The following is a 12196-nucleotide window of genomic DNA, read 5'->3' as shown; positions in this document are numbered from 1 at the left end:
CATGAGATTTGGTGGGATCGTTGCTGTCATTCACTGTCTGTCTATTCACTTTCTTTTAAAAGAGTTTTCCCAACAGGAAGTCAGCCATTTTGAATTTCTTGCATTCCCAGCTAACACTAAAGGTTCCAATAATATTCCAGGAAGATTTCATTCAGGGGTAATTTTAACAACGTTCCCCTAGAGTTACCTGCTGGTAGCCTTTTTTGCTCGTAGTTTTTCAGTTATTTCAGTTGTTAGGAAAATTAGAGCATACACTGGAACATTGCAACAACATACAGCGACTGGGTTCATGCATTTTTAGCGAGCTCTGTAGCGCCCCCTCGTGTGTGGCAGGCTTTAGATAAAGAACTGTCTCTGAAATTCACCAAATTTGGTACAAAAATTGCTCTCATCATTTCAGGCATACTGTATTTCACATTGGCTTTCATTAACTCCTCCCTACCGGACGTCAGCAATTTTGAATTTTATGCATTTTGTGTTTTTTTATGCAACTTTCTTGTAACTCCTTCTAGAGGATTAGAACAGATTAGCTTCAAGTTGGGTTGGTGTAACATTAAGACATATGTGATGCTAAATTTTGGAGCTTGAATTGTCATGGAACTCCATTGCCCTGGCGGATAATTTGCATGTTTCGCTGTGAAACAGGAAGCCCTTTTTGATGGGCAAAGGCTGCTCTAAAACTGCTGAATTTCAGCACGTCAGAAGTGGTAATTTTTTTTATCTGATGTTGGTTTTGGGATTGGATGTGGCAATATGGCTCAATAACACCCCCTGCAAACTTTCAACACAGTAGCCCTCATGGCACATTTCACCTGGATGTACAAAAATTGTGAGGCACATGTAACATGCCCAAACCTACAAAAACTTCTGTTGGTGCCATACTCTACCCCCAACTAAAGTTTTCATGCAATCTCCATAGTGACGATGAAAATTTGCATGCTTTCCCCATAAAACAGCAGGTTGTACATTGTCTAATATGCAGCAAACTTGACATGAATAGACGCTGTCTGGGTTACACTTCATATACAGCAACGTCTGTTGATTTGGCCATTGCAAATGCATGATGTAAAACCAAAGACTCCACTCCTGATCACACTTATGTGACATTCATGAGTCATAGTCATAGCATCACCTACTGGCAACAGGAAGCAATCATTTCATTTCCATGAATTTTACACTGTGCGGTCTACACTTTAGACATGACAGCATCATGTATAGTTAGCAAAACTAATGGGACCATTGCAAGTGCAAGCACCAGTGGAATACTTCTGCTGTGGGGCAGCTGCAGGGCGAGAGGCAGTGAAATCCAGGTTTTAATGTTCTCTACACAAGTGAGGAATTCAGCTTCCTTGCCAGCGGTCAACCAATACAGTTTTATCAATGATCAATGCCATTATATTGTTTAAATAATTAGAGAGCAGGGTGTGATATATAATGCCGATATCATGCTGTCGTGTTTTTGCATCTGATAAAATACAACAAATTAATGTTGCCTCTGTTTGTCTGAGTACATCTGCACTCTGCAGAAAAAAACATGAAAGAAAAATTTAAGCTTTAGTGCACTTAACAATAGCATTTATCTTACAGCATCTAACTTACATAAATAAAAAAGACTTAACAGTAACGTATTATTCACTTGAACACAGAAAATTTGAAAATAAAAATTGTCTCTGACTTGGGAGCTCAGGTGTAGGCCGATACAGATTGTTTCGAAATGCCAGGTATCGGCCCAATTAATTGGCCGACCTGCAAAGGGGAGCAAATCAGAAAACCAGCTCCTGTCTGATAGCTGAAGGTAGAAATCGTGAAAGTCCAGGAGAAGCAGCGGCATAAACATTGAGCAGCACCTGTATCAATCTTGACCTTGTGGATTTGAACTTGTCTCTCAATTTCAATATTGCCTGAGTAAAGAGGTGTGGGTTCGTGATGTTCCTCCAGTGAATGTCTTGAGATTTTTATGTCTGTGTCTGATGTCTGTGTGTAGGTGTGCTTAGGTGTGTATGTGTGTGTATGTGTGTGTGTCCGATGGCCCCATGGAGTTGTCTCCTCTCCGCAGTGCTTGTGTTGCTCCTGTTACATGATTGTAGCCTGAAATAAATCAGTTCTGCCACTCACACTCTGCCTGCCACAACAGCAATTTCTCAGCCTGGCGGTCAGAATCATTCAATAATGGATGGAGTGTGTGGTGTATTATGGTAACCCGGGGAGGGTCAGTATTTCTCAAACTGAGTTTTTTCGTCATAAAGTGATGCTTGTTTTCCTCTCTGAAGCTCTAAACAGGAGAGGGGAAAATGCAAGCCTGTCACGCTTTGGATTTTTCCACATTTTTGAAGTGGTTTGTTGGATCCCTGCATGTTCTCCAAATGTTTGTATGTCTTAACTAAAGCATTAACTTAAAAGGTTTTGGTCTGGGGTTACAGGTTATGTTAAAAGATAATAAATAAGGCCCTGTTCATACCAGGCATGTCAAACTCATTCCACAAAGGGCGATGTGGCTGCAGGTTTTTCCTCCAACCAATCAAGAGCACACAGTCTGACCAATCAGCTTTCTGAAGACTGAGATCAGCTAATGAATTGAGTCAAGTCTGGTGTGCTGCTGCTTGGTTGGAAAGAAAACCTTCAGCCACTCGGCCCTTTGTGGAATGAGTTTGACACCTGTGAACTAGACCATCCACCATGCAATATTTCTCAAATGTGATTTATCAGAATTTCGGCTAATGTTAGTTGCTCTGTCAACCTTTTTATTGGAATTAGGGAAGTTTAGACTCCAGTAACTCCAGCCAATGTTAGTACAGCATTGCTAGGCACATCATCATTAGTAAAAGGTCAATTAGCAGACAAAGATACAGTATGAAATTGTTTAAGAGAACTTAAAGGACCATATCAGTGTGTTGCTAAAGTATTTGTGACCATTATATTTTTATAAATTTCATTTTTATACTGATATTTCACCATTTTTGTCAAAGTTACAATATTGGCTTGTAGTAATACTGTTCTGAACATTCTGTTTCAAAAACTGTGATATTTTAGATGCCTGAGTGTCCTTGAACACCATGTAGAGCTTGCAAAACGGTCCCTGTTTGCAGCTGCATTAGCCCTGGGTGATAATGGAAATAAAGAAAGACAACAAAATGTTCACTGTTGGAGAGTATCTACCTCAGCCAAGTTTTCGATTCTCTTCAACTTGATATTCATGGTGTACTCAGTGGGAATAGAAACCGGTGGCAGTCTGAAGAGTATCAAATCTAAAAAAAACATTGACTTGTTACAGTCAAGCGTACTCGATATGTATCTAAAATATGCAAAATCATGCATGTCTGGTCAGACTTAAATTGGCACTGCCATAGCTGGTACTATTTTGATTAATTTTATTTCTTCAGATTTCTCTTGTTGGTGTCGGATGTGTGCTTGTGTTTATTTTAAGATGCTCACCTTATTGCATGGGAGATGTTTCTCCTCTCTCTCTTTTACCCACATTTTGCACAGCACACTGTTCTTTACATATCTCTGGAAAATGCTCCCATACCCGCGTCTGTAGTGCAGCCAAGCCCTGCATTGAAAACCTAATGAAATCATAAGTGGGATGCTGTCTGGTATGTTGTATGATTTAATGTAAGTGGTTGTTCTGTTACTAATCAAGCCCTTAGGGACGAGCCAAGTGTGTTTGTGATCAAGGGAGATATTGATCTTGCAAAGGGATCAATTATGTGTCTCTTTGCATTATTGTTGTCGTTATTATCATTAACAACAAGAAATTAAATTGTTTTACACACCACTGAGTTACATAATTGTGGTGTTAGTGAGTTACTGTCAAAGCAGTTGGGGAAGACTTAGTAGGAAAGAATAATTTATTCATAAAGAGACGGTTCAGTTTAGTTCACAGCAGTGCTTATGTTTTATTTATCTGGAAATTGCATGGAAGCAACTTTTGATCATACATGCACGCTCACTTGCAGAAGCTAATGTGACACACACACCCCTAGAGGATCTCACTGGGGTATCACACTTTGTACACAGGCAAAGACACCATCCTCTCAGAGGTGTATGCTCTGTCAAATCTGCATATAAAACACAGTCACACAGAGGCACACATATGTCTCCAGCAGCAGAGAGGGGTTTTACTGTAATCAAGCTGTGACAGTATGTGAATGTCTCTCCAGCAACTATGAATTATACACCAGGCTGGAGGCCACATGGGAAATCTACCTGGACCAAAGTAAACATTGCCAATAGTTTGACTGGAACAATGTGCGGTGTGAAAAATTGAATTGATGCTTAGAGGCTTATCACTCAGGCTCGCCTTTGCTAGCCAGGATGCTAAAAGAAGCCTTAATGAGAGCTTTCACTCTGTAATGGCAATTCTATCCTACTATAGGGGTGGTTGCCCTTATAGAGAGAAAGATAGAAAGAGGGAGAGGAGGAGGAGTGAGATGACTAAAGTCTCTCTCAGCTGTACTGTTTGGAGTGCAGTGTGCTACCATGGCAACCGTAAAGAGACACAGATTTTTCTATCAGAGAAATGCAGCTTCACATCACAAGTGTCTGTGGTCTGTGAAACTGCATGTGAGTGCACATGCATGTCATCTTTTTGTGTTATCATACAGCCAGAATTAACGCACTTTAACTGCGTTTGCATGTGTGCTGATGGTATCGATTTTTTAGACAACAGCTGTGATGTATCCGTGATTGGATTCCTGTTTTCGAGCTGGAGTGACTAAGAGCCTGTGCGTACGTGTGTGGGCGCGTAGCGAGCGCTCTCACAGCTCGCCAGCACTGACTTATCTTAGGTTACATGAGGCAAAGACAGCACCCGTGATACCATTCACCCAAACTCGTGCATAGCCGTACACAATGACTACGGCCACGTCTCAAACACATCCATCCCGGAACAACAGGGTGCTAAATTATTGTGTTTTCATGCAGCATCACTCAAACGAGCCATATGTTGCAAAGCAGCCGCTTAATGAAGCAAACATGCATTAAACAATTTCACAGCATTTTGAATCACAATGCTTTTTGTCAAATTTTCCATAGCGTACTTGAATGAGTGTGGTTGCTGCAGGCTGGTAACAACATTATCATAATGTTCTCTTTTCAATTCAATGGCATGTTAATACTGACCTTTAGTGGGAGAGAGAGGGGAAGAGAGAGATGCTTTAATAAATCATTATTTCTTGCTCCCTGCGTTAAGCTTGCATGTTATTTTGGCCTTGAAGATGAAAGCGCTCTGGAAATATACAATCTAACAATTGTGAGCCTATCAAAACAAAAGCACAAGCAAACAGAATCAGAAGTAAACCCACCGCTTTGCAACAATATTGGCCATAACACATTCTCATCCCCCAGAGCCTCATTTAGTAATATCGAGTCAGAGAGAGACAAAATGAAGTGGTGGAAAGCAACAAACACACTCTAAGCGCCAGATAAGTGCAGTGTCAAAAAGTGTTGTTTTCTGTGGCCAGGTGTGCACTAAAAGCTTTGTGTGTTGCATATCAAACCAATTTGGTGCGTCTGCTCCGAGCTTAGTTCAGTTTTTCGGAGCCACAGCGGAGGACCAAAAGTGCCCTTTTGCGTGTGGTTTCAGGAACCACACTGACCTATATGGCAGCTGAATTACATAAAAAGGTAATCACGTTTATGAATACTTTATCCTGGTTAATTATCCTGACATGGCCACATTATTATGCATGTTTGAAACAGCCTTGTTTTTCGCTGAGGAGGCTGTAGGGAATCGAGAGCTTAATAAAACTTTTATCAACTCGTAACATTTAGCTAAGGCATAGCTGAGGAAACAGTAATTAACAGAAGCCCAGTGATATAAGCTGTTAAACCGGTGGAACGCAGCTGAGATGTATGGGAAAAATACGAGTACCGTAATTAAGGTTTTGTTGATACACATGAGAAGAGAATAAATAATGAAAGATTTCTGCTGTAATTTCATTCAAACATGCTGAAGCAGCAGTAAAACATTAAATTAGATCATTCAAAGGGTCCGCCTCAATCATCCTAGCCTGTTTTCTGTCCTATGGATACTCTTATAAAGAGTACAGACACTGTGTACACACACAACCACTACAGAGCTGTGTATGGTGTGTCCTACCAGGCATAATGAATGGAGCAGCAGTCTTTGACTCGGTTGTTATTATATTTTAGAAAAATACTTTTGGAGAAGTAACTAATGCGGCCAGCAATACAGAATATGGGTTTTTTTTTTTCTTTTCATAGTTTCATAGTTTTGTGATAATTTTCAGATGTAGTGCGCTCAGGATGTTTCCTGCAGTTCACCATTGCAGTGGCCAATTAGTCAGCACATACTCACTAACACGTACGACTCTGTTATTACACCAAGTTTATAGGTGTGTGTGCGTGTGTGTGCCTCTTTGTCTGCTGTATCTGGAGGTCTTCCTGCTTCTACTCATGCCTTCTTGCTTGCAGGCTCCGCTTTGCCAGCCTCTGCCACTCTCATGTTGTCTTTTGTACTGACTTGCACGAAACAAGTCTTGTTCTTCCAGACGTGTTGGGAGTGGCTTTGCCCAGTCATAAAGAACGTACAGCTGTCTCGCCCATTTTTAAGAGGCAAAAAAAGCAGTGTAGCAGAAAACTCCTTTTCCATCCCTGATTTGTCTTAGAATCACACCATAATTAGAGACCATTTTCTTTCTCATTTAAACCTCTGTAATTCCTAATCCATTGTAATGTGGCCATTACTGGCTCATTTTTTACACTTGCTAAAGTCATTAGTCATTGCTAATTACCATATCGAATAGACGAGGCCAGCCAGGGGAATTCTAATGAGAGTTTAGTGCTACAGCAGATTCTCAGGGAGCTGTGGGTGGAGATCATATAGCAACAGATGAAGGTGTGGATCTGAGAGAGATTAGAGAGAGAGAGATGGTCCAATTCATCTTCCTGTCCATCATAACTACCCGCCAAACAGACACACCTGACGGAGTGTCGGCCTCTGTTATGTGTGAGCACACAAGCATGCGCTACTTATAATGGTTGTAAACTACTGTACATACAGCGTACAACGTGATGCACTTTTTGCCGGGGTTGACTCTTTAGCGATTGGGTTCAGTCTTTCTTTTCTCAGCAGTGGCTGTTTTCTTTCATAGCACTCGTTTGGATGAGTCACTGTTGGATACGCCCCCTCATCTCACTCATGTTACACAGAGAACCGGGGTCACACAAGTAACCTGAAGTTTTCAGCAAAACAACAACCCACCGTGCGCTTCCTGCCCTGCACCAAACAGCTGACAGACAGCATCAGCGATTAGCCGGTGAACATAGTGGAGCATTTAGCAGCTAAAGAGCCAGATTTTTCCCTCAGGAAGGAGCACGAGGATAAAACACAGATGGACGGGGAGTGAGACTTCCATTCAGGCTGGCTCCATTCCTTCCTATTTGCTTGATGTTTGAGTAAGTAGTTTTTTGCTAACTCTTGCACCATATCAGCTTCATGACGTGACGATTCGTCAGTACAGCTTGTTTCTCTGCCACTAAATGTCCAAAAGGTAAATGAATGCAGGCTTAAGGACTGAGGTTTCCATCTCTCTTTCCTATTACCAAAGACCGATGTTCAATATTTCTCAGATTGTCACTGTTTGAGTTCCACATCTTAAATATGTAGTTATTTCTAACAAAATGAACCTAAATGGATTCAGTGAGCAATTTGAAAGCGCTCACATTTGATAAGCAGATTTGCTCCTGAATTCAAATTTGACAAAATGCCATCAAGCCCAATCCACAACTATAAACTTCTTTTTCATAATTCATTAAACAACAGATGCTCTAACATTACTATTCCTTTCCTTCGTAATGCATTGAAAGAGGCAGAGTGAATAATTGATTAATCATTGCCTTAACAAGACGATGAAATTGCACTGCTACTTGGACGATTTTCCTTACTGTAATAAGACAGCTTAGTTAATGTTTTACCGAGGCACCGAGGTTGGCTGCTGTGCAATAATGTATGAGGAGCGGAAAGGAGGCTCAAAGGAAGCGAGTTCAAAAGGAAACAAACAGAGACAAACAGGTCTGTGTTTGCCAGTCGCTCTGCTCATCTAGGGAGGAGGACTGCTGTAGGAGAACCAACACACACCCACACACCCGTACAAACATCTCTCTCTCTCACACACACACACACACACACACACACACACACACACACAGCGAATGGTGACCGGGTTCTTCTCTAGACAAACTCACACACTCGCACACATTGTCCTCGGGAAGGAAAAGTACGTGTGTGTGTGTGTGTGTGTGTGTGTGTGTGTGTGTGTGTGTGTGTGTGTGTGTGTGTGTGTGTGTGTGTGTGTGTGTGTGTGTGTGTGTGTGTGTGTGTGCATACTTGAATGTGTCAGTGTCAGTGCCAAGGTATAGGCCATTGTTGTCTTGGCCCGAAACAAGCCACTGTCAGCCCCCTGCCCCCAGCACACGAGGAGACGGGCAGGGAGCACAGCGGAGACGAAGGCTGGATGGAAGGGGAAGGGAAAAAGAAAGAAGAGGCAGAAAAGAGAGAGGGAGGGAAAGAAAAAAAAGGGCGAATGAAGGAGAAGGATTAGACAGCTGTTTACTGCCATCTCTGGAGGCCAGCAGCAGTCAAAGCTAAGGAGTTTGTCAGCCTCTGGTGGTACTATCCAGTTTACTTTACATCTCTGCCATTTCTCCCTCTCACTCTGTCTTTCACCCTCTCTCACTTGCGCTGTTGTTTCAGTCTACTTTGTCTGTCATCACCCAAGTAATTTCGACACAATTTAAACAGTAATGTTTGGTATTGTAGTTGTGACAGAGGTAACGATTCCAGCTTCTTGCACTCAGAAAGGTGATGATAACTGTGAAAGAATCAGACCTGGCTCACTGTCGATCACTTGTACTCATTTCATTTACAACGCTTCCGTCCTGAAACCTCCCGCAGGTGAAAATCAGATTTGATCTGCCTCTGAAAAGATGACAAGCACTCACAGGCAGTCTTTGTCATGTATGATAGTGAAGTGTGGATTTGGGGGATTTAGACTTTCGTTCGGGCAAAACAAATCTGAAGACATGCAAGAGAAGCTATTACTGAGAACATAACTGTCAGATAATTGTTAGTTGCAGTTAGTTGTTTTTTTGTTTTTGTTTTTTTTGGTTATTAGATGTAGAATTGTAGACAAATACTAATACTAACTAGTTTGACAATATTATTAGACTTTTGATCTTTTAAGCAGGCTTAATAAAACATCCATACATGTGATCCAACCTTTGACATTTCAGTTCCTCATTGGCTGATGTGCACCCATTTGGTTCAACCCTTGACCTCGTATTTTCTCTCCTCTCTTTATCTATTTGGCACTGAGATTGATTTGACTCGCTCTTTTTATATGAAATTAATCTGATGTTACTTCATGTACATCTGCAGTTTATCTCTTTACATTTCTAAACACACTGTTCTTGTTCACAGTTTGAAGAGCTCTTGACCATAATTTGTTTGGGTGCTGGGAGGTGATGGCGGTGCCTCATGACTGGAATCTCACAGAACTAAAATGGAAGAGTTTTGACGCAGGAGAATCAACCGTTTGCTTGTGAATTATGTGCTGCAGTAGAAAATATGCACCAAGGTATTTAGAGGAGCATGTTGCTTTTCTGGCTGCACAGAAAAAGCTTAACCTTACCCACGCCCCTTTTGAACAGTGATCAGTGAACAAGTCAAAATGCACACACACACACACACACACACACACACACACACACACACACACACACACACACACCCTGCAGACAGCTCTGCATTCTCCAAACTGATTTTCAAAGGCTCGGCATCCATTCTGTGTTTGCTCTCCACTCGCTCCCCGGCTGCTCTTTCATCATCCACCCGTCATCTGAAAAGCATCTTAAATGATTATGTTTTAGCTTCTCCCCCTTTTTTTTTTTTCATACTTAATCTTGCCTTCATGTTCACGCTCCATTTGGCTTGACGGCACAAAGGTGAATCATGAAAGCCTTTTTTGTTTCAGATTTGTGTCATTTTCATTGCGTAAGCCCCGCCGCTCCGTGCCTCCGCGCTTGTCGGGGACCCGATATGTAACGCAACATGATTTCTGCTGTTGCTGTTCAAGCTGGCTTCTCTTGAGGTGAAGAGAGGCGCAGAGAGAGAGAGAGAGAGAGAGAGAGAGAGAGAGGAAAGACAGGGATTTGACTCCAGGGATTTTGTTCACAAATCATCCAGCTTTTGTTTTTTGTTTTTTTTGAAAGTGCAATTAGAGCAGTGGCTAAGTGTTCTCCTCTGCCTATTAATCCCCAACAATTAATGTGCGTGGTTCCTTGAAACATATTGGCAACTTTCTTTAAGTGAGATTAATTTGGCATGCAGGAAGCTGAGTGGGCCTTTGTGGAACTGGTTATCTTTCCTTGGCACATTGGACTAAGCTCTGCAAGCATGTTGAAACGAAGTGTGTGACTGCAGAGGGAGTGTGATGCAATGTAGGTCATTCAGATGGTGTGAACATCACAAGGTTTTTAGATTGCTGTTGTTGATTGTGGGCAAAAATTGGCCAGGAGGAAAAAGGATGATGCTATTTTTTTTCCAAGTCACTACTCTCACATCTAATTGATTCTGTTTGTAAAAATAAAACATGGAGTCAACCATGATGGAATGAAAACATACATGGACATCAAAACACGCTGTGTCTTTTGACCAACCAAATGTTCTGCCTTGTTTTTTAGCTCTCTGTCTGGCCGCATCGTTGGAGGTGTCTGGTGGTTCTTCACCCTCATCATCATCTCTTCCTACACTGCCAACTTGGCTGCCTTCCTGACAGTGGAGAGGATGGTGTCTCCTATAGAGAGTGCGGAGGATTTGGCCAAGCAGACAGAGATCGCCTATGGAACACTGGATGCCGGCTCCACCAAAGAATTCTTCCGGGTGAGAAACCTTTGCTTTAAAACTTTGTTAGATCACCGTACACGCTAACCTCTGTGACAAATACGTTGCATTACCTGCAACTGCTTCACAATAAAATCCCTGTGTTTGAGTTGGGTGCTTTTAATGTGAAGCAGCAGGACTCTGAAGTGTTGGGGTACAGTATCAGTAACTTACACTGAGGCTGATGTCGATGAAAATAACACAAAACCCATGCGAAAGAAACCCAACCTAGATGGTGCTGCACTCACCGTCATCTGCTGTTGGTTTATTGGTTTTCAGCAACAGCTGAAAGAAAATCTGCCATGCAGCCTTTGTCAATTACGCCCCAACACCTTTGAATGCACTGCCGCTGAACATTTTTAAAAGAAAGATAAAAATGGATCTCTTCACTTTAGCCTTTCACTGGCCTGATAGATAGATAGATAGATAGATAGATAGATAGATAGATAGATAGATAGATAGATAGATAGATAGATAGATAGATAGATAGATAGATAGATAGATAGAATTCACACTGACGGTGTCTCTTTCTCTCTCTGTTTATCAATACTGGCTGTCAGAGGTCTAAGATCGCTGTGTTTGAGAAGATGTGGTCCTACATGAAGGCGGCTGACCCGTCAGTGTTTGTCAAGACCACAGACGAGGGCGTAATGAGAGTCAGGAAGTCCAAGGGCAAGTATGCCTACCTACTGGAGTCCACAATGAACGAGTACATAGAGCAGAGGAAGCCGTGCGACACTATGAAGGTGGGAGGAAACCTGGACTCTAAAGGTTATGGCATCGCCACACCAAAGGGCTCCCCTCTCAGGTAAACCCCTGCCACTGCAGCGTGGCTGGATAAAAGCCTCCATGTGCTTTTATTGGAGCTCGTGCACGTGCATCATCTTTCACCTGCTCATTTGTCCATTGAGTTCAGTTCTTGCACCATTCACTCATGTATGAGCACGTACATGAGCTTGAATTGATCAGTTTCTGATTTTTGTGAAATTTCATGCATTTTGATTCATTTATGCATCTCTAATTGAAATAAAACATGTCGTGATGTTGTGTTCAGCATAGTTTGAATGCATTCCCATCAGACATGATATGCATGGCATTACTTTTACAGTACTTCATTAAAGTTTTTCCTTTTTTTGTTCATAGTTTGCACAATGTCACAAAGACATTTATGACTTCATCATGCCCATCTTCACCAATCAAGGCCCCCTTTGTGTCTGCATATGTATGTATGCAGCTAGCCTATTCATAGCTGACTTGTGAGCACTAGCAGAAGTGTAAAGTAGCTCTATGAAT

The 12196-nt window shown here is 41.8% G+C and overlaps 1 protein-coding gene across 1 annotated transcript in view; it reads left to right on the top strand.

Moving 5' to 3' along the window:
* gria1a (glutamate receptor, ionotropic, AMPA 1a) overlaps positions 1–12196 on the top strand; it is a 69488-nt gene that overhangs the window by 41666 nt on the left and 15626 nt on the right. Inside the window, 2 exon segments of the mRNA XM_070963476.1 lie at positions 10705–10903; positions 11464–11711. Of these exon segments, the coding sequence (XP_070819577.1) occupies positions 10705–10903; positions 11464–11711 (447 nt within the window).

The sequence above is a fragment of the Chaetodon trifascialis genome, chromosome 5 (genome assembly GCF_039877785.1).
Source record: "Chaetodon trifascialis isolate fChaTrf1 chromosome 5, fChaTrf1.hap1, whole genome shotgun sequence".
NCBI lineage: Eukaryota > Metazoa > Chordata > Actinopteri > Chaetodontiformes > Chaetodontidae > Chaetodon > Chaetodon trifascialis.
Note: the sequence above shows the minus strand (reverse complement) of the source record. Positions and strands in the feature narration are given on the sequence as shown.